This window comes from Gorilla gorilla, chromosome 16, assembly GCF_029281585.2.
Source record: "Gorilla gorilla gorilla isolate KB3781 chromosome 16, NHGRI_mGorGor1-v2.1_pri, whole genome shotgun sequence".
NCBI lineage: Eukaryota > Metazoa > Chordata > Mammalia > Primates > Hominidae > Gorilla > Gorilla gorilla.
In genome coordinates, this window is record NC_073240.2 from 78,805,356 (window position 1) to 78,832,798 (window position 27,443).

General features: G+C 49.2%; 1 protein-coding gene and 1 long non-coding RNA gene across 4 annotated transcripts; both read right to left on the bottom strand.

Moving 5' to 3' along the window:
• Positions 1–1,689: 1,689 nt before the first annotated feature.
• LOC115930844 (golgin subfamily A member 6C) lies at positions 1,690–16,591 on the bottom strand. Of its 3 annotated transcripts, none has more exons than XM_055363908.2 (18): positions 16,459–16,591; positions 14,647–14,766; positions 12,653–12,733; positions 11,758–11,796; positions 11,446–11,496; positions 11,264–11,345; positions 11,061–11,167; positions 9,926–10,012; positions 9,710–9,817; positions 9,430–9,517; positions 8,499–9,028; positions 8,155–8,223; positions 6,751–6,826; positions 6,227–6,318; positions 5,560–5,662; positions 5,373–5,476; positions 5,130–5,283; positions 1,690–5,043 (listed from the first exon to the last, which is right to left on the bottom strand). In XM_055363908.2, exons 1-18 carry the CDS (start codon positions 16,540–16,542, stop codon positions 4,916–4,918), a joined length of 2,103 nt encoding a protein of 700 aa, XP_055219883.2. In that variant the 5' UTR covers positions 16,543–16,591; the 3' UTR covers positions 1,690–4,915. The 3 variants fall into 3 exon arrangements, with proteins under 3 accessions (XP_055219883.2, XP_030858363.3, XP_055219884.2); XM_031002503.3 differs by having other exon boundaries at positions 8,143–8,223; XM_055363909.2 differs by lacking the exon at positions 5,130–5,283 and having other exon boundaries at positions 8,143–8,223.
• A 5,322-nt stretch (positions 16,592–21,913) lies between these two features.
• Positions 21,914–23,578, bottom strand: LOC129527158 (uncharacterized). The gene is made up of 3 exons (XR_008672114.2): positions 23,333–23,578; positions 22,388–22,481; positions 21,914–22,157 (listed from the first exon to the last, which is right to left on the bottom strand). It is a non-coding gene; the product is annotated as an uncharacterized lncRNA (long non-coding RNA).
• Between the last annotated feature and the right edge of the window lie 3,865 nt (positions 23,579–27,443).

Below are 27,443 nucleotides of genomic sequence, written 5' to 3' on the forward strand. Positions count from 1 at the left end.
CCCTCCCACCCCCCACCAAGCATGGGGGTGCTGTGCAGGCAGCTGTGTGGCCTGACAGTCTCTACCAGTCCTGGTGTCCCTTGGCTGAGAATCAAACCCATTTCTGGATGATGGGGAATGTGTCCTCTGCTGGCTGTGTTCTCTGTGGAGCTCAGGGGAGGGAAAAGGCCAAGCCATTTCTAGGGTGCTGTTGGGAGTGGTGAAAAGGCCACACCTTTTCCAAGGGACGCTTTTCCTGGAAAGCCCCTGGAGCTTAGCTGGCTCTTATCCTGTGAAGCTGGCTCTGGCCACTAGGGGGCAGGGCCATGAACTCAGACTGGAGGAGCCTGCGGGGCAGCTGACACTCTAGAGGGCCAGACAGAACAGGCCACCCGGTGCAGACAGGAGAGGGAGGCAAGGGGATGGAACGGAAGATGCCTGGGGTGGATGGAAGTCAGTGCCCTTCAGTGCCGGTATCTGTCTTCCCGGCCACCGCTAGATCAGGCTTCTGAGCCTGTTGGCTGTCAGGGTCGGACTGTGCCCCATAGGCGCCATGGCAGTCCCCATGCAATCCACCAGGTGTCACCAGGCAGCATACAGGTAACAGGCCTGGAAGGTCCCCAACAGCCCAGCTGGACATGCTCACTCTGGGGCTCTTCATTCAGTGGCACAAACTCCAGGACCCAGTAAGGGAAATGGGAACCCACCAGGTTGAGCAGTATGGCTAAATCCATTTATTCCAAAATGGAAAGCAAAATAAACAGGAGTCGCATCACCAAGGCAGCCAGGACCCCATCCCCTCCTCCTTCCTCTGTCCTATGCTATCAATAAATAAGTTTCCCAGCCGTAAATAATGATTAGAATCTCCTCCTCATATGCCAGCTCCAACCTCCGCTAGGTACTATACAGGGGGTGGCCCTACCACCCGGAATATAGGAATATACAAAATGTTACACAGATACTATATGTACACTGGGGAAGGGGGGCCACCCCAGCAGCCCGAGCCCTCGCCTGCTCTACGGCTAGCCCCACTGTCCCGCCTCAGCTGCCTCTCTGAATAAGATGGGAGCCCCCTGAGGGAAAAGTTGCTTTGGTGAGAGTAGGGAGGCCATCAGGCCTCCTCCAAACAAACCAGCTCTACCAGCCTCTGGCTCTTAAATAATAATCATCATCATCCAGAAATTTAAGGACTCAGCCCTGGTCAAGGTGGCAAAGGGTCTGTTTTTCTCCCCCCATTAGACAGGGGTCTTGTCTTGCTACCCTAATGGTAAAGGGGTGACTGGGAAGGGGTGGTAAGAACATGGTAGGGATGGAGACTCCAGCCCCACTTCTCCGGGCTTATGCTGACAGAGACCTGCTTTTATTTTTATCCCATGAGTTTTTTAAAAAAAAATCCAGTAACTTTATTCATAACTTTTTCAAAAACGTTTCATAAAACATTTTTCTACTTTTTTTCCACAACTTTTGCCACAACTTTTGCACAGCATTTTTTATCCCATAACTTTTTCATCCCACAACTTTTTTTAATTCCCGTAACTTTTTTGTTTGTGTTCTTTTAATAAACACACTTGCATAGTTACATTACAATTTTGTAAAAATAAAAACCGATTATCTCATGCCAAGCGTGCCCAGCATTTGCGCAGTCTCAATACCTTTAATACTATAGTTTTCAAGACACGCAAAATTTTAAGGCAAAAACAGCACTTTGCAACAATTTAATAATTTATTACATTACAGTAGCATCACAGTAGCAGTGAATAATGCCACTTTAGGCAACAGTGTTTCCGTATTTCCATTATACATTCTGTTTACAGGAATTCATCAATTGGTAAAAGTCATTCTAAGAAAACTTGGCAAATAAAGACTTGCATTGGAATTGGCATTTCTCTACTTTTCCTTCCCCCAGTTTCTTTCTTTTAAACTACAGTATTCATATTTTAAAATGTTTTAACTTATTTTAAAACTTAAGATAGCAGTTACGTTTTTGAATAGTTATATTCTTTTAAAATGACTCTTTAAGATAAAGTTTTAGAGAAACTATATTATGGATAGCACTGATTTACATTTTCACATTTTCTAAATATCAGCTTTGGTTTTAGAACTGACTTTTTTTCATTTCTGGAAAGCCTATCAGGTTTAATCAAATACTTTAAAAATGATTATATATTGCAATCTTTAAATAGGTTTTTAATTCTTCCTACAGAAATTCAAATTTATTCAGTTGAACCCACACTTTAAAATTCTATGTTTCTGATTAAACTCTACCCCTCTAATGTTGCCTTCTAAGCAAATTGAAAGCTGCCTTATACTGAATGAGGAAGAGAACAAATACTTGGCTGAATGAGGTATTGCAAAGGACCGCATGCACTTTGAAGAAAGACTTAAGTTATTGTCATATGATTTGCATTCTATTTAATTTTTCTTAAGTATATGACAAAATACCTACACAAAGAGTGGTATTTCAGTTAATATAGTACATTCATTTTCCAGTCTGACATTCAGCTTAAATATGCCAGTGTGTGATTTAACCCACAGGTACCTGATGAACACATTCTTGTCAGATTGGTTACAGGTGCTAAAGGCTATCTGAAGGTCATTCCTAGTCATTTATCTTTATCAGGGTAAAAGTGAAGATATAAAAATACCTTCAAAATAATTTATCAATGTATTAAGTAAGCCCAGCTTCAGAATTATAAAGAAAAACTGTTAGACCAAATAAGGTGGCTAATTAACAGTGATATGATTTCTAGCCCGAGGGTCTAAATTGGACTTAAACTGTCTTTAAACTGAACTCAAAGAATGCAAAAGCGGCAAGTTCAGAAAATAAAAGGCAAGAACAGGTCTTTAAGTCCATTTTAAACCCTCGGGCTAGAAATCATGCTACTGTTAATTAGCCACATTAGTTGGTCTAACATATTTTCTTTATAATTCTGAAACTGAGTTCATCTAATGCATTGATAAATTCATTCAATTTGGAAGAGTCAGTTGAAGTCACAAGGACTTAATATTTGCACTCTTTCAGTGAATGCAGGCACATCTGCTATTCTATCTGTAAAATCATATTATTGCTCTCCTATTAATGTCATATGTATAAAAGTATCATGAGGATGTCAAGTGGTAAAAATGGAGATGGTCTAGTCACTAGAAATGCTCACCCCAGGGAGCACACACGCATCTCTCCCTGCATCCTAATAATGTGACGTATTTTGGAACACAGACATTAGAACTTCATGAAATTTTAGCTGTTGATTCTTTCCCAAGCATCTTAAAGTTATGACTTAGGCAATGTATGACTGAAATAACTCATTCATCATGTATAGGCACATTAACATAAATATGGCACAAAATATGCCTCTAACTGAAACCGAGAGGTATAAAAACATCTTTCACTCTTTGTGAAGAACTTTGTGAGGAAGCATAACTCTGTGATTGTATACACACTTTTCCTCATAATACTTGGACATTCACAAACATTAGATTGCACTGCAGCTTGTAAACATTTTAAGTTGCATAAACTTCACCTTGACTTTCATATGTAGTATAATACTGTCTACTAAAACTCCTTTTTGTTTCAACTAAGTACTCTCTCATATATTGGTTTATAATAATGGTTGTTATTATTTTTAAAGTGTTTTCCATTCAAAGAAAAGAAGTAAATTCCTATGTCAGAGAAACCAATGTGGCTGAAGAATAGGTATTAGCCAGAGAGGTCTAGATGGTAAAATCAATCTTCTAGCCTCAAAGAAGCTCCATGAACAGAGAGGAAGGCCAAGTGTCACACAGCTTTCCTTCACTCGAATTCATTCTTGACTAGAGCCCGTATGCCTCTTCCAGGGACATTTAAACTCTTAAAGGGTTTCTTATGATCTTTACTAAATACATTAAGAAGAATGCCAACCGGTGCCCTTTTGTGTACTGGGACATATACTCATGTGATTAAAACAGGTAACATGAACTCTGACTTTAAAACGTATTGTAGATATAAATGCTCTAAGCTAGAAAAGGTTTTCCACATCCACAGTCAATGACGGGAGCCTTTCATTCCTCAGAAATAATCCCTTTTTAGGTCATCGAGAAAGGGTACAACTGCTGCAGCTCATGATGCAATATCTTCATGAGCCCAGAGCACACACAAATCCTAAGGGAGCCACCATAGTACAGCGCTCATTCTTGGCACCAGAACAAATGAAACACTCTATCCTGCACACACCTGCCAGAGCAGGCCACTTTCCTCTTCTGTGAGATTTAAAAAGCTCCCCAAAATGTTATTACTCTCATCCCCAATACACAGAAAATAGGGGAAAGGCTGTTTCCAGTTCTCGGCCTTTAAACAACTCTAAATGTCAGTACTCACAGTGGCATATTACAAAGTAATAAACGGTGCGCACTTGAGGGCAAACCACATCTTGAGCTAATGAAGAGCTCACTGTGGTTAGGATTCGATCAAACATAATAGCAGAACATAAGCACATTTTATCTGAATTCTGTAATGAATATACATGCTGCAATAACATTTAAAAAGCATGGCAGCCTGCTCCAAACCAGCCAGAATAGTTTTGTGCAAATAGTGGCTCTTTGTGTGTTTGAATTCCCACCACCTAAGGGCAAACGCGATATGCATGCTAATGACCTACAATTATCAAGTAAAAAATAAAAATGCTAAAGGATGCCAGAAAGAACATCAGGGAAAGACCAACTCTCCCTTAACTTTTTACAAATACATTTAAACGGTAAATTAGAAACACAAATAAATGTGAGTGACTCTAACATTCAAATGGAGTAAATGAATTGTGTAGGAGATGAACCCCGTAACTTTTGTTGTTGTTGTTTTAAATTTCTTGACCAGCTCTTAGAAGATGATGATGTTTATCTCCCTGTTCTTGGCTGCCCGGTAAAAGAATGGTACGCAGGGTTTGCTGGGCAAGCCTGGGTGCTCCTAAGTGTCCTGCATTATAGGAGACAGCTGCACGATCTGCTGTGCAGTGGGGTTGTCATGGGGAGAACCCTCCCTGGCCGCTCCTGGTGCAGGCTCCACGTTGTTGTCCAGGCTCACTTCATAAAAATCTTTGGAGAGAGGGAGGCCGGGGTCTGAGCACAGTGCGAGCCTCCCCTGCTCCTGCCTGCCCACCCCGCCTGAGGGCTCTACTCACCATCCTGCTCACCAGCAGCCCCAAGTTCCTGGGGGGCTGGGGCCCCTGGAGCGGGCTCATCAGCAGGGTTCTGGGCAGTGGTGAGGAATTTGCCATGCCCCTCATGGTTGCCCACAAGGGGCAACACCAGCTTTTGCACCTCCAGCAGCTTCACCTGAAGGGAGGGGTGCTCAGCTGCCACCCTGGAGCCTGCGCCAGCGCCCACGCCCACCCCCACCCCCGCAGAGATGTTGCACACCCTACCTTCATCTCCTCCTCCTTCTGGGCCAGCCTGATGACATCCTCCATCTCCTGGTGCCACGTGTTTGGCACTGCCCCCTGGCTTTCATATATGGTGAAGGACTCTCCTGCGAGAGGACATGGCTCAGACACTAGGGTCCCTCCGATGGCCCTGCAGCTCCCAGTGCCCGTGCCCTGGCCTCCTGCTCACTCATGCCATCTGTCACTCCAGAAGGCTGGACGAATCCAAGCTCTGGTCTCTCCACCTGCTCCGTCCCGTCCGCCTTCTCCTTCGGGAGGTCCATAAAGCTGCTCTGGAGCCAAAATAATGGGGTCACATATCGGGAGTGACCTGTTCTGCCCCGCCCCCACTTCTCTTGGCCCATGCCAGGACTCACTCACTTTCAGCTTCACCATGGCCTCCTTCAGGGCCCGGTAGCTCTCCCCACACACAAACTCATCTCCAGTCCTCCCTGGGGCTGGGGCCTCTGCCTCTGGCTCCTTCAAGGCCAAGGCCACCAGATGAGCCAGGTGCAGGCAGCACAGCCTTCGCACCTTCCGCTGCCCACATAGCCATGCCTGCTCCTCCTGGGAACTGGCTCCAGCGGAGTTGAAAAATGCCACTTGAAGGCAAGAGGTGAGTATTCTTGTAGGGGCATACACAGAACAAATGAGGCAGGGAGGTGGAGCACAGCCCCTTCCCTTGGGGCCTCAGAGAGTGCACCTGTTGGTCACAGGTGAAGTGGTGTCTGACCACTGGCTCCTGGAAGGGGTGAGGGGCCAGAGAAATCAGAAGGGGGGAAAACCAAGAGCATAAGGGGGTCCGGGAGGGACCACAGAGGAAGGTGGCAAAGCGGGGCAGGGAAAGTCAGGCTCACCATGGCCTCCGGGCTCTCCAGGTCCTCTGGGATGTTTGGCGTGGACTGAGGCGCCTCCTCCTCCTCACTGTCCAGATGTTCTCCTCCATCTCCTGTGGGGAGGTGGCCAGAGGGATCCTCAGACAACCCAACAAGGGAGGTACTGTGGGCCCACCTCTGTCCTCACCCTCAATGTGTAACCCTGAGCCAGCCTCTCCCCAGAGGGGAATGAGCTGCTATTCTTTATTTTTCCTTTTAAGAACCAAGATCTTGCTATATTGCCCAGGCACAGTCCCACTACCGGTGGGTGCGGGAGTCCTGACCTGCTCCCTTTCTGATCTGGGCCAGTTCATTCATCCTTAGGCAACCTGGTGGCCCCCTGCTCCCAGGAGGTCACCATACTGATGGTGAAGTTAGTGCAGACACCCGGTTGGCATAACGACCAGCTCTTCTAAAGGTCTCTTCCAACCCCTCAATCCTATGCTGCTAACAGTCCCCCCTTCCTCCTGGGGCTCTCTCCTCTTCCTCTGAGTGGTCTCCTGTACCTTCTCCAGGGAGAGCCATGAGGCTCAACTGAGTCTCCAGCTGTTGGTCCTGCTGGCTGGCAGCTTCTAGGTGCTCCTAAGGGGATGGGAAACAGAGTGAGAAGGCACGGAGGTTGCCAGGTCATCCCCCTCAGGGCCCCGTCCTCAGAAACTCTCTCCCCTGGGTCTCCTGCAACTTTTGGCGGGCCATCTCTGCCACCGCTTTGCCCCAAGCTTCCTGCTGCTGCAGCTGGTCCACGAGCTGGGTCTGCAGCAGTCACTGCCTGTGCAGCACCTCCTTCTCAGAGGTCAGCTGCTGATAGGTGGCCATGTACTGCTGCAGGTGACCCAGGTACTAGTCTCGCTGCTGCTGCAGACTCTGAGACTCTTGGCTCTTCAGCTCCACCTGCAGGAAGGCCCTGGGCATGAGGGCACGTGGTGGCTGGCTTCCAGATTCTGGGCCCATTAATAGGGTAGCGAGGGCACTGTGGGGCTCTGTCACCTGCCCAGGACCCTGGTCCCTTGCTCCAGGCCTAAGAGACTTCCTCCCTTGCCTAGAACCCCATACCTCCTTCCCCAGCCTCAAATCTCATGTCCTTCTTCCCACCATTTAAACTGTAGCCCACAGACTTGTGGAACAGCAGAGAGAGCCAACCACCATCTGCCAAGTGTGCTACATGCCTAATGCTTTCCAGGTATTCTCTCATTCAATCCTCAGCACCTCTGCAAGGAAAATGCTAACTTCCTTTTGAAGTCACAGAAACAGAGACTAAGAGATGAACAGTAGTTGAACGGTGACCAGTGGAACCCAGGCCGGAATCCAGTTTGAATCTAAGGAGGCTTTTTTGTTTTGTTTTGAGACAGTGTCACTCTGTGGCCCAGGCTGGAGTGCAGTGGTGCAATCTCAGCTCACTGCAACCTCCACCACGTGGGCTCAAGCGATTCTCGTGCCTCAGCCTCCTGAGTAGCTGGGATTACAGGCATGCGCCACCATGCCTGGCTAATTTTTTGTTGTTGTTGTAATTTTAGTAGAGATGAGGTTTTGCCACGTTGGCCAGGCTGGTCTCAAACTCTTGACCTCAAGTGATTCTCCTGCCTCAGCCTCCCAAAGTGCTGGGATTACAGGTGTGAGCCACCGTGCCTGGATAAGGAGCCTCTTGTTCCACTGTCTCTTCCCCTATCATTGGGGGCTCCATGCCTCTAGCTGGGATGATGATGTCCAGATCTGGGTGGAGCCCAGAACTACCCACCTCTAAAAGTCAGAGGGCAGGAAGCAAGAAACCAGTCATAGGGCTGCCCTGGAGGGTGCTGGGGTCACCTGCCCCTCAGTTGGAGCTGCCTTTGGCCTGGCACCTCCCCTCCCCAGAGGCTGCTGCCCACCTCCCAGCCCTTCTTGGATGGGGTGGAGGTTACCATCTCCTTCACCTCGTCTAGCTTCTCCTGCAGCTCCTTTACTTGCTGCTCCAATGGCAGTGCGCTCTTTTTCTCGTTGTTCTGGACAGAGAGAAGCAATCAGTGGCCATCCACTGCAGCTGGAGACACCAGACCTTGGTGTCTGCCTCCCATATCACCAGGAAGGGTGGAGGCAGGTTAGAAAAATCATCCCTTCTCCCCCACAGCCATCAGAGCAGAGCCTGATGAGCTGTAGCTCACAGGTGCCTTTAGAAGTACCATTTCATGTGAGAGCTACACTGGCCCATTTTACAGGTGGGAACCAAAAGCCTGGAGGGATAGGGATGAGGGCAGGCTCCCCAGGTGGGGCAACCCACCAGATCCTCGAAGCCGCACTGTGGCTCGGCCAGCTGCTTGTCAAGCTTGTGGTTCTGGGAGAGCGCGAGCCTCTCCTCCTGCTTTTGTAGCCTCTCCTCCTTCTTCCACAGCCTCTCCTCCTGGTCCCACAGCCTCTTTTCCTGCTTTCGCAGCCTCTCCCCCTCCTTTCGCAGCCTCTCCTCCTGCTTTCGTAGCCTCTGCTCCTGCTTTCGCAGCCTCTCACCCTGCTCCCGTAGCGTCTTCTGCTGCTCCCAAAGCCTCTCGTTTTGCTCACACAGTCTCTCCTGCTCCCGCACCCTCCACTCCTCCTGCTCTCGGAGCATCTCCTCCTGTTCCTGGAGCATCTCCTCCTGCTCCTGGAGTCTCTGCTTTTGTTCCTTGCTCAGGAGACTCAAGGCCTGGTTGTTTTCCACCTGGGATTGGAGCTTTCCCTGCAGACCGTCCACCTCCTGCCTCAGGTGTTTGGCCTCATCTTGTAGCTGTTCCACCACAGAGGTCACTGCTGGGGGCGCCAGGGATGGGGGCTCAGCTGAGAAACGAAGCAGAAAATAAGGGCCTCTGGATTCCCCAACCCCTCTGCCCACCCCCCTCCTCAAAAAAAAAAAAACCCCTCCTCTTTATGTGAAGCTCCTCTCAGGCTTCCCAAATATGGCCTCACTGCTAATGATTCCTCGCACCCGATGGTAGCCAGTTTCCAAGCCACTTTCGCATAGAGAGCACTGTGGGTGGCTGACAACGGGCACTCCTCCCTCTTTGCTGATGGGGACCCTGAGGCTCATGGAGATGACAAAACTTGCCGTCTCCTGGCACAGACCTCTTTCCCTCTGCCTCAAAGCCCTTCCACCCACCCACCTCCCTGGGGCATTCTAAGCCACCCCCACAGACCTCTGATGCCAGTCCTGCTCCCAGGTCACACCAGCCCCATCTTACCCATCTGGTTTTTGAGTTCGGACAAGCTCCTCTCCAGCTCCTGTATCCGATGTATGTCACGCTTCTTCTCTTCCTTCAATGTTCGAGCCTGCCCAAAGCACAGGGGAGAGGGCCCTGGAGAGAGGGGCTGGTGGCTGGATAGGCTACCATCTCACTCTCTGCCCCCATCTCCACAAAGCCCAGACCCATGACCACCTCTGGCTGTACTATTCCCATTTTACAGATGCCCAGAAAGATCTAGCGACCTATCTAAAGTGGGGGCTGAAGGGTCAGGTCTCACCTCCACCGACATTTTCCACATCCTCTCCTGCCACCGGGCCCTCTCTCCTTTTATGTGTTTAGCATACTCGTCTCTCTGTAGCTGGACTTGTTTTAGTGACTCTGTCAACTGCAAGAAATGGGCACAGAAGTTAGGAAGGGCTGTCACTGGTCCTCACCTGCTCCTGGCCACCTGGGGTCATCTTCCTTCCACATCCCTCCCTCTGCAAAGCCTCACCTGTGTCATGTGTGCGTTCAGCAGTGCCCGCTCCTTTAGGGTCTGCTGCAACTGCCGCTGGAGGACCGCTTCACTGCAGCTCGAGGACTGGATGGTGAAGAGTGAGAAGTTTCGATCTGGGGAGCCCAGGCAGTGCCCCTTAAAAGGGCTAGGGCTAGGCTCAATATACAACTCAGTTAGTAAAGATCAAGGCATTTCCTAGCCCGTGGCCTGGTTATTAAAAGAACTCAGTAAGGTTGGAAGGGACAGGGAAAGAGATTGAATTTACAGCTGGCTAACAGAGGCCCAGAGAGATCAGATAATATTGCTATTGTTATTACTGTTATTACTACCACTGTTTGAACCTTTATGGAGTGCTTCACCAGGTTCCATGCTAGCAATCCCATTTAATCCTCACAACCACCATATGAGACAGTTACTAGGATTATCTCTATTCTGTAGATGAAAAACATCGAGTGTTCAAGGTTAAGTGCTTGCCTAAGGTTAAGTGCTTTGCCTTAGACAGAGCTGGGATTTGAACACCCAGGTCTATCCTATTCTCTAAGCCCATTTTTCTTGCTGGGGGTTGAGGCACAGATAGGAGGGGGGAAATTAATCTTTTGTTCACTTTTTGAAAGGATGATACATTCATATAGTCCAAAACTCAGAAGGTACAGAAGGGAGGTGTCTCCCAGGCACCCTGTTACTCTCTCCTGAGTTTTTTATGAATGCTTGCAGACATGTTTTTGTATATTATCACAGTACACACACACACACACACACACACACACACACACCTTTCCTCTCTCTACAGAAACGGTAACATACTAAAGGTACTCTTCTGTACCTTCACAGTACAACTACCCAATACCCCACCTGGGACTTGGCCAAGGCCACAGCCAGGAAAGGGCAGGGCAGAGAAGGCACTTGGCCTCTGAGCTCTGCATCCAGTGCTCACTCCCCACAGTGCCCCCCAACTCACCCACAGCAGCTGACTCAGCCCCAGGCTGCCTCTAACAACCATACACAAAAGTAGCGAGAAATGACCATGCTGCCTTCTGGGCAGGACACTCCATCCTGCAGAAGGGACCTTTAGGCTCACTCCTCCATCTGGGAAGCCAGGCTGCCAGTGGATGGGGCAGCTGGTTGGACTCACCCTGTCCTCTTCCTGCTGCTGTGCAGACACAGCACAGAGAGCCCGCTCCAATTCTTGAATACGCTGTAAGGCGTATTGCAGGTGGCCAGCCAGATCCTTGGACTCTTCTGTAATGAGAGAGGTTGAGATGGGGCCCAAAGGACTCCCCCTAAAGACTTGTCAAAGTGCCAGGTTGAAGGATGACGGGATGCCCAGATTCCCACCTTCGAAGTGTCGGGCAGCACGTTTAGTATGGTAAAGGGTGATCTTCAAGTCTGCCTTTTCCAATGTGAGGATGTTGATTGTCTGGAATTGAACGTTTGGGAGAAAAGCCAAGCAAGTGCTGAAAGAGAAAGAAAGAAACATTCTCCAGAGGACAGGAGAAAGCTCCCCATCCCCCACTCACCTCTAACTGCTCCGTTTGTGCTTTGTGTATTTCATTGTTTGTTTTCTTTGCCTATGGGAAGAGGAAGACAGAGCTCTTACCACAGGGAGGCCGAGATGGCACAGCAAGAGGCACGCCCCCAGAATGCCACCAATGCCCCAGGACACGCCCACCCATGGGACCAGGTTATCAGGGACCCTGTGGGGATGGGGTGGAATCTGAAGGGTGAGCCTTCTTCCCCAGGCTGGGAGTGGGCAAGATGAGACTGGCGCCTCTGCATCTGAGTGCCCCCCAAACCCAGCAGTCATGTTGTGAGCAAAGAAATCACGTTACTTCTTCCAGCTGATGTTCCACTTGTTTCTTGTGCTGTTTCTGTGGGGAGAGTCAAATTCAGGTGACTGAGAGTGGCCCCCTCAACTCTATTCCCCAGACCTGGAAGTGGTAGGCAGGGACCAGGAATGGATTTTAAAGGCAACATTCTCAGACCGAATGGCAACACGAACTGGCCAACTCTCCTCAAGCTCCCAAGAACAGAGGATTTGGGTCTTTGTTGGTTTTTGCCCACAGCCACAGAACTCAAAGTCTGAATTTGGATTCTCTTGAAAGGACAGTAACATAAACCTCTAGAGAGGGAGTCTCAGGAAGGCCCACCCTTCTGCCAGCTTGTCATTTAGAAAGGTGCCTTCATTCAACAAACAGTTACTGAGCACATACGGGCCAGCTACGGTTCTTCATAGCAGATATAGGATGGAAAAGGACAGACAGGAGCCCTTGGCCCTCAGGTTTCCATTCTAGGGGCCTTTAAATCTCAGACTCTCAGAGCTGACAGAGAACTTTGATGCTCTACCTCCTCCGGAAACACGAGCCCAAGGAGGACAGGTGGCTTGTCCAGACTCAAAGCAAATTAGGGACTGAGTCAGGGCAGAAATACAGGGCTCCTGACAACCAGTCAGGCTAGCGCTTCCCTGAGAGGTGACAACCTCAGGGCGTGTGTGGCAAGGACTGGAGCAGGGGTGTCTGGAGAAGAGAGAGTCGGCAAAGAGGGCAGCGACAGAAGAGCCATGCTGCATGTTCCTTGCTCTGGGGTCCCTCCAGGTGAGGCCTGGGTGCTCCAGCTCCCCATTTGCCCTTGGCACCAGGGCCCCCAGCTCCTTTCTTCAGGGCCCCAAGGGGAAACTAAAGCCCAGGATTGGCAGCATGGAATCAGGGGACCCCACTGGACTCTTACCAATGATTCTATGTTTTCATTGAGTTGATTGATTGTCACGGAGCTTGACTCAAGGGCTACTGCTAGTTCTTGGTACTGGCTCTGAGGCACATGCAGACAGGAGGAGTTGGAAGAGGATTGTGGGGAGAGGTAGAGAGAACAATCATTAGGGCTGGGGTGTGTGTGGGCTGTCTCAGCTGGCAGAGGGTCACCCAGCCCCCACTGTGAGAGGAGGTTGGAGGGCTGGCCTGCAGAGTCACTGCAACTCGGCCCAGGGCCTCTTACTTCCAGATCCTTCAGGGTAACAGATGATGCAGGAGTAATAAAAATAAGAAATTTAAGAAAAAACTTACATGGGAAATAGTTATGTATATAGAGAAAGTATAAAAACAGCAAGGAGCAGGGCACAGTGGCTGACACATGTAATCCCAGCAATTCGGGAGGCTGAGGTGAGTGGATCACTTGAGGTCAGGAGTTCGAGACCAGGCTGGCCGACATGGTGAAACCACATCTCTACTAAAAATACAAGGATTAGCCAGCCGTGGTGGCAGGTGCCTGTAATCCCAGCTACTCAGGAGGCTAAGGCAAGAGAATCGCTTGAACCCAGGAGGCAGAGGTTGTAGTGAGCCGAGATCACACCACTCCACTCCAGTCTGGGTGACAGAGTGAGACTCTGTCTCAAAAAAAAAACAAAAAAAAAAACTCCAAATCCCACATGCCTGCTCTGTACGTTATTCCCAAATTACTTTTAAAATTTTAGGTCTCACCATTTCCAAGATGATAAAAGATGTGGGGAAGGAAAAACCCCAATCAATCAAGCAGGTGAAGAAGCAGACAGAAACAGGCTGAAGGTTAATGGAAGCAACATAAAACAAGACAGAGGCCAAGTATCCCCGAAACCAGAGAAGCCTCAGGGCCATGCATAGCTGGAGACAGCAAGCCAGAGAGGGCTCTTTGCACTGCCTCACCTTCCAGTTGTCCAATGGGGGAGTGCTACCCCATTGGAGTGGTTAAGGTTGGACACCAGCACCTGTAGAATGTCCTGAATCTACAGGAGGTGACAAGGGAAAAACAAGGGCAGGGGGTGAAAGACAGAAGTGGCTTAGAGAGAAGCAAGAAAGTCAGGGTAGGAGGAAGATGTGGGTTCAGGGAAAGGAAACACTGAAGAAGAGCAGAGGAGATTAAAACCGTGGCCTGTGCCATTCTTCCAAATGGCCACCTGCTGCCTTGCCAGGGGCAGGAACAAATAGATGGAAAAGTCCCCTGAGTGATGCAGTCACAGAGTGGAGTCAGCTGACCAATGCAGCTCTTAATACACTCACTGGACCCCTCTCCTCAGGCCCAGGACATGGGCAATGAATCTGGTAGAGCTCCAGACCTCCACCTCCATTAAAAAAAAGACTCCTGAGTAAGAGTTCACTTGAACTAAGGGGACTCCAGCTAAAAAACAAGTTTGAAAGACACTGATCTTATCCAGTATCATCTTACAGAGGAGGAAACTGAGGCCCAGCAGAAGAAGTGATTTTTCTGTGGTCACCCAGCAAGCTGGTGGCAAGTTAAACCTTCTCTTGCTCCTAGTGCCTGGGGCTCTCCTCACCACACCCTGGGTCCCCTTCAGTGACTCCTAAAGGGACAGCCTGATGCAAGTGGCTGTACTTATTGGCCCAGCTTCCCCTTGAGAGTGGGGATCAGGAAAATCAAACAGCAATGACCATTTCCTGGGTATCCTGGGTGTTTACAGCAGGCCACGTACTAGGGGCTAACATGAAAACAACAACAATAAGGAATCTCATTTAAACTTCACAAATGGAAGTCAAACAATACTACCCCTATTTTACAGATGTGAAAAGAGAGGCCTAAAGAGCTCAAGGAACTTGCCATGAATCAGATCGCTAGCAGATGGAGAAGCAGGATTCAAACCCAGAATTCTTAACCAGTACCCAGCAATCTCAACAATTACCCTCTACTGCCCCTTGAGCCCCCTGTCCCCAGGAGCCTGGCCAGCCAAGACTCACATCCCCAGGTGAGTGGCAACCACCAGAAGTGGTTGTCTCAGGGCTACTGCCAGGTTTTTTCTTTTTTGTCTTTGCTCCTGTTGGGACACCACGGCTCTTCCTTTGCTGATATTCTTTTAGCTGTGGGAAAGAAGAGCAGTAATACTCATGAGAACTACCAGCCCCTACAGCCACACCCTCCTTACAGTTTTTGCAAAATACTCTTATACACCATCTGATTTAATGCCACCAACAACTGTACAAGGTGTTGTCACAATCACTTAGTGACTGAGAGGGGTGGATATTATGGCTAAAAAAAAAAGTGGGGGGAGGGGCAATAATGGAACTTAAACTTGGTCTTCTGACTCCAAGCTGTGGGATTTTGCCACGAATCAGCAGCTGCCAGGGACCAAAACCAGACACAGAGGAAGAAAAGTAAACATTACATAGGCAGGAACTACACGCTGTGTGGTTCAGAGTCATACATCCTCACATGTCTGTTAGTGTGAAGAAGTGCACCAGTATCTCTCAAACTTTTATATCAATGTGTCCTCATGGCAGAAGGCAGCTTTTTTGTTAAATCTGGGAATTTATCAGAAAGAGGACAACTCAAGTCTCATTTCAGAGAGAAGTCTGGTATACTCTTAGAAACCTATGTGAGGGTCATCCCTAAGTACATTAATGTTTTTTCTCTCTCAAGAGAATCAAGGGAAACTGATGCTTCAGAAAGATCTCCCACATTTATCCTGTGGCACTCAATGTACCCCAAGTTGAGATGATATGAGGAAGATTCAAGCTGTCAAGTTCAGTTTCCCAAGATCTATTCCACAGAAGATGAGCAAATCTCACTTCAGAGACCACTGACTGAAGGGCAGTCTGGTCCCAGAACCGTGGAGAATTAGAATATGAGGTGGAGAACTCAGAAAAAAATGTTAAAGTCTCTCTGGAGAGTAGAAGCCTTGGGAGAAAACCAAACCAAACCCATTCTCCCATTACCACCCAGAGATACTGTCAACGTTTTGAGCTCACAGGGGAAGTGTAGGCTTTTCACACTGTCGATGTCTACGTGAAGGGAGTAAGGCAGCCTGAAACCTCTTGCTCCTAGGTCCCATAGTCCCCATTTCCCTTCTAGCTGGAAACTTGTGCTGTGACCAGAGGAACCAGAAATGGGGTGAGAATGCTTAGGGGACCGGGTTGTAAGATCAAAGGCCGGTCTTGCAACAGTAATGACAGTTACTAGGCGGACTGTGACATCACTACATTCCACTCCTCCTGGGGGTGGGGGGAACCACATCAGTGCAATGGCTGAGTTGCCAATCCACAATGGCGGAGGGGGGACATGGGGCTGGGACCCAGGTCCTTGGAGATGCCAGTCCAGAGAGCCCAGGGAGGTCGGGCTTGGGTCAGCAGGAGGGGAGAGCACAGTCTGCTCAGGGAACCCCAGGAGTCACCAGCCCAAAGTCACCCAGGGATGACTGGCGATGCTAGGGGGTTGGGGCTGGGGGACCCAGGTCCTTGGAGAGGTGAGCCCAAAGAACCAAGGGAGGTTGGGCTTGGGGCGGCAGGACATGAGGGCTGAATATGCAGCAGGGAGCCCCAGCAGTCATCCGCCCAAAGCCACCTCAGGGTGACTGGCGAGGGCAGAGGCTGGGCTGCTTGCTGAAGGGGTGGGGCTGACTGAGAAGAGTTTGGTGGGGGCAGCCCAGAGGCGCCGGGGTAGGGGAGCCCAGCCCGGTGTGCCTCAACAGTGGTATGGACTCTGGGAGTAGTCTTGTCATCGGAGGGGATCTCTGGCTAGGTTGGGGGGCCATGACATTTTTCTTGGCTTTTTACCTTTTTCTTGGCTGCTGCCAATTTGTTCTCTCCAGTTTCTTGTAACATCATGGGGTGGGGAGGGAGGTAGGGTTGGGGCCACATCAGCAAACACCTCCAGTCTCCTACCAGGCTGCTGTGTGACTGAGACAGAGGAGGCGTAACCAGGGCCACACTAGAATGCAGAATAGGGGTGTGGCCTGAATGCTCCAATCCCATTGGTCAATGAGAAAGATGAAAGGGAAAGGAGGCGTGGCCAGGCAGCAGTGTGTCCAGAGGAACCTGTGACATCACAAGGAAAGCTGCCCATGCGACTGCTGTCCCCGCCCACTTGGGAAGAGGGGTAGGGCCTGCCTACTCCGGCAGAGGGGAGGGGTGGCTTTTGCTTTAAAATGTTAAAAATAAACTTTAAAAAATATATGTGTTTATACTATATATATATATGTGTGTCAGTGTGTGTGTGTCTACATGTTCCTCCAGAGCTGTCTTCATTATCCAGCTTCTATGCATGGTCTATGATTTTGGCCTACATTTTTCATCTTCAGATGGAGTACAAGAATTACCAGTATTACCCCAGTTAAGACACAAATCCTATAAAAATGGAAAATCCATAGCATGTTTGATGATTAATGAATGAAGTGGACTATATTATCCAACATTCCAATAAGGTAAAATAATCACAATGATTTCTCGGTTTTGGAAAAACATTTCTCTTATTCTCCTACATTATTAAGATTTTTTAAGAAACAAGAAACATGTCTAATATCTTTAAAAACACAAAGCTTTTGGGCCGGGTGTGGTGGCTCACACCTGTAGTCCCAGCACTTTGGGAGGCCTAGGTGGGTGGATCACCTTAGGTCAGGAGTTCAAGACCAGCCTGGCCAACATGGTGAAACCCCGTCTCTACTCGAAATACAAAAACTAGCCAGGTGTGGTGGTGGGTACCTGTAATCCCAGCTACTCGGGAGGCTGAGGCAGGAGAATCACTTGAACCCGGGAAGCGGAAGTTGCAGTGAGCCAAGGTCATGCCACTGCACTCCAGCCTGGGTGACAGACTGAGACTCCATCTCAAAAAAAATAAAATAGTCAAAAATAAATAAAAACACAAAGCTTTCCATTTAATAAGCACTCAAAGCTCTTTACTGGTTTAAAGCAAATACAAGGCCTATTTTTCTAGAATGACCTGGCCTCTCTAAGCCTTGCAAATGAAACTGAATTTCTCACTTGATACTTGGCTATGACTTGCAATCATGAAAACCAAGAATTGTGTTATGTCACTGTGTATTGACTGTTACCTGAATTCCACACGAGGCTGGGATCAAGGGTTGAATCTCTCATGATTTGCTCCATAACCTGTGAGCTTCCTTTCCCACATCAAACTAAGCTTTTTTCTAGAGTTCTACAATTTACAGTTAGTAGACAAGAATGGTTCTCAAAAATGTAGCCTCTGGACTAGCAGCACCAGCAGAGCCCGAGAACTTTTTATAAGTGCAAATTCTCAGGCCCCACCCTGGACCTGGTGAATCAGAAACTCTGGAGTAGGGCTCAGCAATCTGTGCTGCAGTCATCCCTCCAGGTGTTCAAGAACCTCTGGCATACGGCAGGTAGAAAAATGTGTTTCCTTCTGTAGGTCCAAAGCCAGCGATACCATATGTTCTGTCTTGATATGAAACAATGGCATGCAATTAAAAGACATAAATCTCCTTCCTACTCCCACCCTCCAGCCAATGTGTTTTATTTTTATGAGTTAAATAAGAAAACAAATGGCAATCAGAGATTCAGCCTAAAAAGTATATTTACAAGTGTCAGTTCTCATCCACCCTGATCTCACACAATACCATTTACACCCTCTTACCTCTCAAGTTTTTTAAAAAGCGTCTTCACAATGTAAGTCTCAGGCACACTAGCCATTCTATAATACAATACCTAGTAGATCACAGTGTCCAGACTTACTAGAGAAGGTAAGTGGAATCACTGGCTGTATTTTCAAGTTGCATTCAACAGGATATGTAAGTTTTGAATTCTTTTCACCTTCACACTTCCAAGTTAATAGTATTAAATCAGAATACTCCATTCTTCCAAAGCCTCTAGCCAGGCAAATCGTTACTGTATTACTTCTTGCTTTCAATGGATATAAAGCAGAGTCCTGCTAGGCACATTTTGTATACCTGCAAACATGCAGAACTAAACAGTTCCATCTATTCAATATTAAAACAAAAGTCCTGTAAACCTCGGATGGTGAGTGTAATACTTCAGCACTAGCACCAAAGCCTCAAATATAAAAAGATACCAAGATCACCACTAGCAAACAAAATGAGCTCTCGGCCGGGAGCAGGAGTTCACGCCTGTAATCCCAACACTTTGGCAAGCCAAGGTGGGAGGATCACTTTAAGTCAGGAGTTCAAGACCAGCCTGGGCAGCATAGCGAATTCACATCTCTACAAAAAATTTTAAAAATCAGCTGAGCGTGGTGGCACACACCAGTAGTCCTAGCTACTTGGGAGGCTGAGGTATGAAAATTGCTTCAGCTCAGGAGTACGAGGCTGTGGTAGCTATGATCATGCCACTGCACTCCAGCCTGGGTGACAGAGCAAGATCTAGATAATTACAGTCTGTCCTGCTCCTGTTTATATTAAAATGCTTTCAATCAGCAGGATAAAAATTAAGTGAAATGTGACTTTGGAGCTCGGCCAGAAAATAGGCAATGGAGAAACAGGCACTTCCCACAAGAATAAAAATAGCCAATAAGCATATAAGAAAGATTCAAGGCTGGGGCCGTGGCTCACGCCTGTAATCCCAGCACTTTAGGAAGCCAAGGCGGCTGGATCACCTGAGGTCAGGAGTTTGAGACTGGCCTGACCAACATAGTGAAATCCCATCTCTACTAAAAAATACAAAAATTAGCCAGGCATGGTGGTGGGCACCTGTAATCCCAGCTACTCGGGAAGCTGAGGCAGGAGAATCACTTGAACCCAGGAGGCGGAGGTTGCAGTTAGCCAAGATTGCACTGTTGCACACCAGCCTGGGCAATACAGCAAGACTCCATCTCAAAAAAAAAAAAAAAAGTTTCAAAAGCACTAGAAACCAAAGAAATGTAATGAAAACAATGAGACTTTCTCCTTACATATCAGTAAAGAGGACAAATGGAAGGGGGACTGTTGGGAGTGTAAACTGAACCAATTTTTCTGCAGGATAATTTAAAAATTTCTATGAAAAATCTTAAAACTGTTTTATGTTATTTTCCTCCAGAAATTCTACTTCTATGACTTTAGCCCCAAAATGCTTGCTTGCGTCCATTAAAATATATATGTAAGAAAATTTGCTTCTCTGGTGGCAATGATTAACTTAATATACATCGAGCTTTTAAAAAGATGATGCCAAGGATATATTAACTGCCATAGAAATATGCCCAAAACATAGTGACAAAAGACTATATATTACGATTCTACTTTTTAAAATGTTCATATGCATAAAAAAGTATAAAAAGCAACAAACCAGAATGTTTTCAGTGGCAAAATTAAAGACTTTTCTTCATATTTTGTCTTCCAAATTATTACAAAAAGAATGCAATTTTCTTTATAATCAGGGAGAAGTATTATTTTCATTTATTTACATATAAATTTCTTTTCTTTTTCTTATTTTTTCTCATGTATGTATCACATGTACCCTAGAGAGCTTGAATCCCTACCTCTTGAGGTAGATCAGACCATTTCTGTCTCTGTCAACTTGCCTTTTTTGGACATTTCAAATCAATGGAATTAGACAATATGTGGTCTCGTGTCTGGCTTTTTTACTTAGCTAATGTTTTTGAGGTTGGTCCATGACATATAACAGGTTTTGGTAGTTTGTTCCTTTCATTACTGAGTAGAAGTCCACTGATGGATATATACCACATTTGGTCAGCAGAGAACATTTAAACTTTGCTTTCAACTTCCCGTGGTCTAAATGAAACCCCTGGAACACAGGACTTACAGCGAAAGCTGCTGTGCATGTCAAAAGAACTACTTATCAGAACCAGCTTTGTCATCAGGAGCCTGAACTGCTGCAGAAATTTTTACCATTTTGTAACTTCCCTTTTACAAGCAACTTTTGTGCTACTACACATCAGGACTTTTGAAGCATCTGATACATCCATCTAATAAGTATGAGCATGTGTCTGAGTGGACAAGTAAAACCATCTATGCTACATTGCATATTTTTTCCTCCCCCAAACTGGACCAGGGAATCTCTCCACTTCCTAGAGTATCCTGTCTCCATTGACAAAGCTGAACAGTATTAAAGATCCTGCTGCCTTTGTTAGGCAGATTTGGAAGGGAGGCCCAAGAGCAAGGGTGGAGAGGAAAAAGAGAGGGGAGTTTGTGGAACAGGAAGCCCCCTGGGGTCTGCGCATGGCTCCCAGCTGTTGAGGATGTTGTGGATGGGGAAGTGCTGATGGTGTCCCGAGGCAAGCCTAGCACCTGCACTGGGCCCAGAAGGTCTTGACTTTGGCCCCTTACCCACGTTCCAGAAGTGTTTACAAGCTGGGTTTGCTTTTCTTCTTTTCCTAAATAATCATTACTTGGTAGTTAGTTATTAACCTTTCTTTGGGAGAGAGACAGAGCTTTAAAACTGAAGAACATAATTTTCATTAAAATATCAAAAATGGAAAAAAGTTACTTTGTAAACAATTTGCTATACAAACCGAATGGCAGCTGTTGAGAATCTCAGTAAAATGTTAAATGCATTTGCTGCTGTTAGAAGAAATACAGAAAAAAATTTTAAAATAAAAAAATGCATTTGCTGGCAGTGGTACCATTTGCCCGAGGTTGGGTTGCTGTGCCATCATACTGTGGTGGGGGGTATATGTGGTGTATATGTGTGAAACTTTTCATCTCTGGATGGATCATAATGTGAGCTGCAGTTTTCCTTCCAAATAGGGTTACAAAGTAGTAAAACATGGGCTTGGAAGTGACAGACCTGAGTGAATCAGCCAAGCTTAAAGAAAATAATAAAAAATTATTAAAAACTAACTTTTAATAATCCTGAGGTTGGTTTTTGAAATAATAGATACAATGATTTACTCTAAGCATCAGGTTATGATTTTGAATCAGTAATACATACTGTCTCGACCCTTTTTTTTTTTTTATGGAAACAGAGGTTTCACCCAGAAAACCCCAAAACAGTGACTTTTTTTTTTTTTTTTTAAGACAGGGTGTCACTCTGTCGCCCAGGCTGCAGTGGAGTGGTGGATCTCAGCTCACTGCAGCCTCGACCTCCCACCTCAGCCTCCTGAGTAGCTGGGACCACAGACACCACTGTGCCTGGCTAATTATTGTATTTTGTGTACAGATGGGGTTTTGCCATGTTGCCCAGGGTGGTCTCAAACTTCTAGGCTCAAGCCATTCACCCACTTCAGCCTCCCAAAATGCTGTGTGTACAGGTGCGAGCCACTGTGCCCAACCTGCAGTGACTTTTTAAAACACAAGTTCAAGCATGTCTTCTTAACTCCTTTAATTGGAGGTATCTCTTCTCTCATTCTCCTCATCTTTGGTGTTCCCCCACAGTTCACTGCTGTCCGGATGTACAACATATATTTCAAAGTCAAGGCTGGGCTGGGTGCAGTGGCTCATGCCTATAATCGCAGCACTTTGGGAGTCCAAGGCAGGCAGATTGCTTGACTTCAGGCAAGGTAAGGCAGGCTCCCAAGGCAGAGACTGAGGCTGACCCCTGCAGCCCCCCTACTGCAGGGAGGAACACCGGGATAGGCAAGGGTCTTAACCTAGAAAGCTCCAGCAGTTCCTGGGCCCATTAAGACACCATTGAGGCTTGGCGGTGGTGGAACCCAGGAATGGTCTTTGAACCCACCACTTGGAAGGGGAGCCAAGGATAGTCCTGGCCCAAAGGCTCCCCTACCTGCAGGCAGTGGGCAGGCCCAGTGAGCGGACCCCAGGAGCCCAGACCACAAGCTTACCTGGCCAAAGACAGCAACAAGACACCAAAGAGGGTGGGTAGAAAGATCTTCACATTGGGGTTGACTGCGGCCGGCACCAGGTTCCTCTGTACTCCTGGAACACACAGGCCTCTCCCTCCTATCCCTGAAGTGCCCCTGCCCCTACCCCAGCACCCTGAAGACCAGCCTAACATATGCATTTGTCCTGGGTCAGCCCCACTGTCCAAGCAACTGCAGTTTCTCACTAGAGAGCCAGGGCAGGGCAGGGTATAGGAGGGGTCCCTGGAAGATGCCACCCAGAATGCCCTGATGCCTAAAACGTTCCCTGTTGGGCCTTCTCAGGGAGGGAGGGTTAAGACAGCCTTGTTCTCTCCAGCTACCTCCATCACCACTGGAGCCCTTACAGGCATCAGGGGAGAGAATTGGCTCACTGGAGCCAGGAACAGCATGGACACAGCCCTGGGGCTGAGGCTAAGTGGGCTCTGGGAGACCATCACCCTGTCTTCAAGCTTTGGTCTCCTGGCCCTCTACAAGCCAGGCTGTTTCAGGCTTTGCATGAGGCCTTGCACAGAGACAGAGTTCAAACACAGCTGGTGGACACAGTGGGCTTTAGGGAGGTGGCACATACCGGGGGGTGGGGGCTGGGTAACAGGGAACGGAGGCCCTGGGGCTAGCATGGCCTGTCTGGAGGTGGCACAATGGGACCTGCACCACATGAGGACAGAGGGTCCACCTGGAAGAGTGGACCAGCCAGATGGCCACCAAGCTGGATGGCCACCGCCAGAGCCTGCAGGACAGCAGAGGGGGCTGGGAAAGGACAGAGGATAACTGAGGGGCAGGGAATGTGGGTTCCTCCATACAGACACGAGTCTTCCCTAAGTGGATCTTCCCCGTGAGGGTGAGGGGGCATTCAAGACACACCTCCAGCCCACCTCAAACCATCTCAGGAGGCCACCACCAACTCACACTGGCCAGCTGCATTCTCACAGTGACCCCAGAACAGCACAGCCCCGTCCTTCAGATAAATAAATGGAGAGAGTGACGCATATCACAGCCAGGAGCTGGGACTCAGACCCAGGTCCAGCTGCAGTGCTGCCTCAATGGCTCCGCCTGCACCTCCTCCGGGACTCAGTTCCTGCTAACAAGTGAACACTTGAGTACAAGTGAAATAGGTGCTATTATCCCTTCTGGCTGCTGGGGAAAGGGAAGCAAGGCACAGATGACTTGCCCAAGGCCAACATATCATGACTGGTTCAACCCCATCTGTCTCAGCCAGCACATCCCCATGGCAGAGGCTTTACTGTGATCCAAACCCCGAAAGTGGAACTCCTTCCACTGTCCCACCCAGGGCACAGAGCATGCAGCCCTATGTTTGGGGAGGTGACCGGGTGGGGAGGTGACAGTGTGGGAAACAATCTGGCTAGGCCAAGGCCTCATGGAGCCCAGGGTTCCCTAGGGCCAGGAGAGCACTGGAGCCCACCCCGACACCCATTGGAAACCAGGAATCCACACCTGCAGGAGATCAGGAGAGGGGTTCAGCCTCTGATGCACCTGCAGCAAGGTGAGACAGGCACAGGTGGGCGCCCTGCTTCCAACCAGCATCAGGAGGGCAGGAAGCAGATCTCCTGCCTGACCTTCCTCTCCTGCCTCCCCCAAGCACAGAAGAAGGGGCAGCCGCCCATCAGGCCATTGCCTAGATTGAAGCCGCTGAAGCCAGGTCCCAACAGGTGAGTGTAACCCCTTGACTATCCCAGGCCTGGCCCAAGGCAGTCATGTCTCTGGTGAGGACCTGGTAGACAGGAGATGTGATGTCCCCAATTGGCTCTATAAACCTCTTGAGGATAATCAAGGAAATGGGCAAGACCATCACGCTTAGCCAAGAACCTGGCAGGCACGAGGGGGAACAGGGGCAGGTAAAAGTCAGTTTGGGTTCAGGCCTGGCCCCTGGAAGGATGGTGGATGAAGGGCCAGCCACGGTGAAGGGGAATGGATGGCCATGGGCTGTGTGGCCAGGACTGTCAGCTCCTGCAGCCCCTGCAGAACATCCGCCCAGGCCTGGCTCTGCGCTCAGCCTTCTGCCTGGAGCCACAGGTGCCTGGACACCAGCCTCAAGTAGGGATGGTGGTAGGAAAGGCACTTGTGGCCACACGTGGGCACCTAAGCATGGGACAGAGGGGTACCATGCCCTAAAGAAACCATAGAGGCCAAGAGCTTAAGCAGGTCTGACACCATCAATAAATCCCCTTGTCCTGGGTCACATCATTTAAGTCAGAGCCTACCCTGACCTTGAAGCTGTAGCTCAGTCTGGTTGAGACTCACAAAGAGACATTAGTGCTGGGCAGGGGGCCTGGCCCAGCCTGCGATGTCCAGCAAAGCTGTGGGCTGGACAAGAATCTCTGAAGATTAGTCCAGGACAAGAAGAGCTGTGTCTGGGCAGGGAGCGGGGGCAATGCCCAGGGGGCAGGAGACCTGAGGACCTTTAGGTAGGGTGCCAGGTCAGGACGTGCAGAAGAGAAGGTGGCATGGCAGCTGCCCGAGGCCAGGCTATAAACCTTGGGGCCACCCTGTCTACCCTAAACCATGCTGCCACCCAGATGCCATCCTTCAAATGTGAGGCTGGGCTGGGAGAGCCCCCAGACCCCTCATCCCTCCCGCCCCAAGCTGGTTTCCATCCCTCACCAGAAGGAAAGTGAACTCTTCTACAGGGCACAGCCTGCCAGGTTCTCTATCACCTGGTGGAAGGGGCAGGTGGGAGGGGGAGCTTCAGCTGGGTGAGAAAGAACCCAGGTCTCACTCTGTCCCTACCTGACAGGTGACCTCAGGCAAAATGCTTTCTTTGCCTGGGGCCAAGGAGAGTCACAGGGGAAGGGCCAGGTTAAGAGGGCTCCACCTTGGAGCCCAGAGCTACCCACAGAGAAAACCCCCCATCCTCCCAATTCTGCTCCCAGCTCACGCTGCTGGGATAACATCCCCCCCATCAGAGAGGCTGTGGGAGGTAGAGGCTGACCCCTGCTCCTTCAGGCACCTCAGCGGGTTTGGGTCCGCCTTCATCATGATCAGGGAGTGGGTCCCTGGGATCACAAAGGTGAGGGGCAGCTTCTTGGGCTCCAGGTGCTCCAAGGTAGACCCTGCAGGGCACCAGAGCTAGAAGGGTGTTAGGGAGACCGAGTGCAGTGGCTCAGGCCTGTAATCTCAACACTTTGAAAGGCTGAGGTGGGTGGATCACGAGGTAAGGAGATCAAGACCATCCTGGCTAACGCAGTGAAACCCCATCTCTACTAAAACTACAAAAAATTAGCCGGGCATGGTGGCATGTGCCTGTAGTCCCAGCTCCTCGGGAGGCTGAAGCAGGAGAATCACTTGAACCCAGGAGGCAGAGGTTGAGCAGGGCTAGGACCTGAGCTCTGCCTGGTCATGGTGACTCTGAGCCAGGTAACACTATGTTAGTCTCAGTCTGTCACTGTGTCTCACGGGGGATGTTAGCATTACCTTTGGAGTCAAAGTAGGTAAGCCAGGGTAACCAGAGTTCCCAGCAGGGACCAAGACCAAAGGGTGCAGGGGTTGCGCCTGTCCAGAAGGTCAGGCTGGACGAGGGGCTCCATGAAGTTGGGGCGGCTGAGGGCCTCCCTTCAGGTTACAGGCATCTGGGTCCTGGTCTAGACCCTCATATGCCATCCAGAGACCCAACCCTAGGGACAATTCCTCCCAAGCTGGTAGCAGAGAGTAGATCCTTTTACTCACCCTACCAAAAGCTCTGAAATGAGGGGCCCTATGGGTTGGGGAAAGACTCTTCAGAAAAAGGTTCTCAGGGGCAGGGAAGGTTTGAGCTGGGCCTTAGGGCAGCCAGAGAGGTAGGTGACAGGTCCCCTCACAAAGCCTGCCAAACAATGCAGGAGGAACACAGGTGTAGTGGTGGGAATGTTCTGGAAGACAGCAGGAAACCTCCCACTCACTGATGGGGCCGAGTGAGGTCAGGTCCACACACCAGGAGAAGCTGGAATCCACACACTGGTGCACTTTGCACTTTGTTTCTTGTTTTAGAGACAGGGTCTTGCTCTGTTGCCCAGGCTGGATTGTGGTGGTGCAATCATAGCTCACTGCAGCCTTGACCTCCTGGGTTCATATGATCTTCCCACCTCAGCCATCTGAGTAGCTGGGACTACAGGCACATGCCACCATGCCTAATTTTATTTTTTTAGAGACAGGGTCTGGCAACGTTGCCCAGGCTGGTCTGAAGCGATCTTTCCACTTCAGCCTCCCAAAACACTGAGACTACAAGAACAAGCCAGCACTCCTGGTCATGCTGGTGCATTTTGGCTGCCATGGTGCACAGGAGGTATGAGCTTGGGGGCAGAGTCTGCTCCTGCACCTCTACCCAGGCCTGCACCCAGACTGACCCCTGGGCTGCAGGGAGCAGGTGTGGAGAGAACGCAGCAAGCAGAGCGGGCTAGCCCATGATGGAGACCCAGGCTGGGACCAGGAGAGATAGGGCTCCAACCCTCGGGCTAGTGGCCCTGCCCAACCCCATGGGGCCAAGATGACTTCCTAGGAAGCCAGGCATGGAAGCCAGCATGCACCTGAACTGAAGACGGAAGACTCTGATGAGAGGGAGGGGGAGGCCTCTGACAGTTTGGATACTTGTCCCATCCACATCTTGTGTTGAAATGTGATCCCCAACGCTGGAGGTGGGGCCTGTAGTGTGAGGTGTTTGGGTCATGGTGGGGGATCCCTCATGAATGGCTTAGTGCCCTCCCCATGGTAATGAGTGAGTTTTCTTATTTTTTATTTTTTTATTTTTTGAGGCAGAGTCTCGCTCATAGCCCAGGCTGGAGTGCAGTGGCATGATCTTGGCTCACTGCAACGTCCACCTCCCAGGTTCGAGTGATTCAATGAGTGAGTTTTCTATTAGTTCACAGGAGAGCCTGATGCCTCCTCTGTCTTGCTTCTTCTCTCACCATGCGACACGTCTGCTCCCTCTTTGCCTCCCACCAGAGGTAAAAGCTTCCTGAGGCTTCACCAGAAACCTAGCAGATGCTTGTACAGCCTGCAGAACTGTGAGGCAAATAAACCTCTTGTA

Excerpts from the sequence above, each read along its gene's own strand:
- LOC115930844 (XM_031002503.3), bottom strand. The coding sequence starts at position 16,542 with ATGTGGCCCCAACCCTACCTCCCTCCCCACCCCATGATGTTACAAGAA. Across the intron at positions 14,767-16,458 it reads TGGCAGCAGCCAAGAAAAAG|CTAAAAGAATATCAGCAAAG; the intron begins GTAAAAAGCCAA and ends TCTTTCCCACAG. Across the intron at positions 9,818-9,925 it reads TGAACGCACACATGACACAG|TTGACAGAGTCACTAAAACA; the intron begins GTGAGGCTTTGC and ends CATTTCTTGCAG.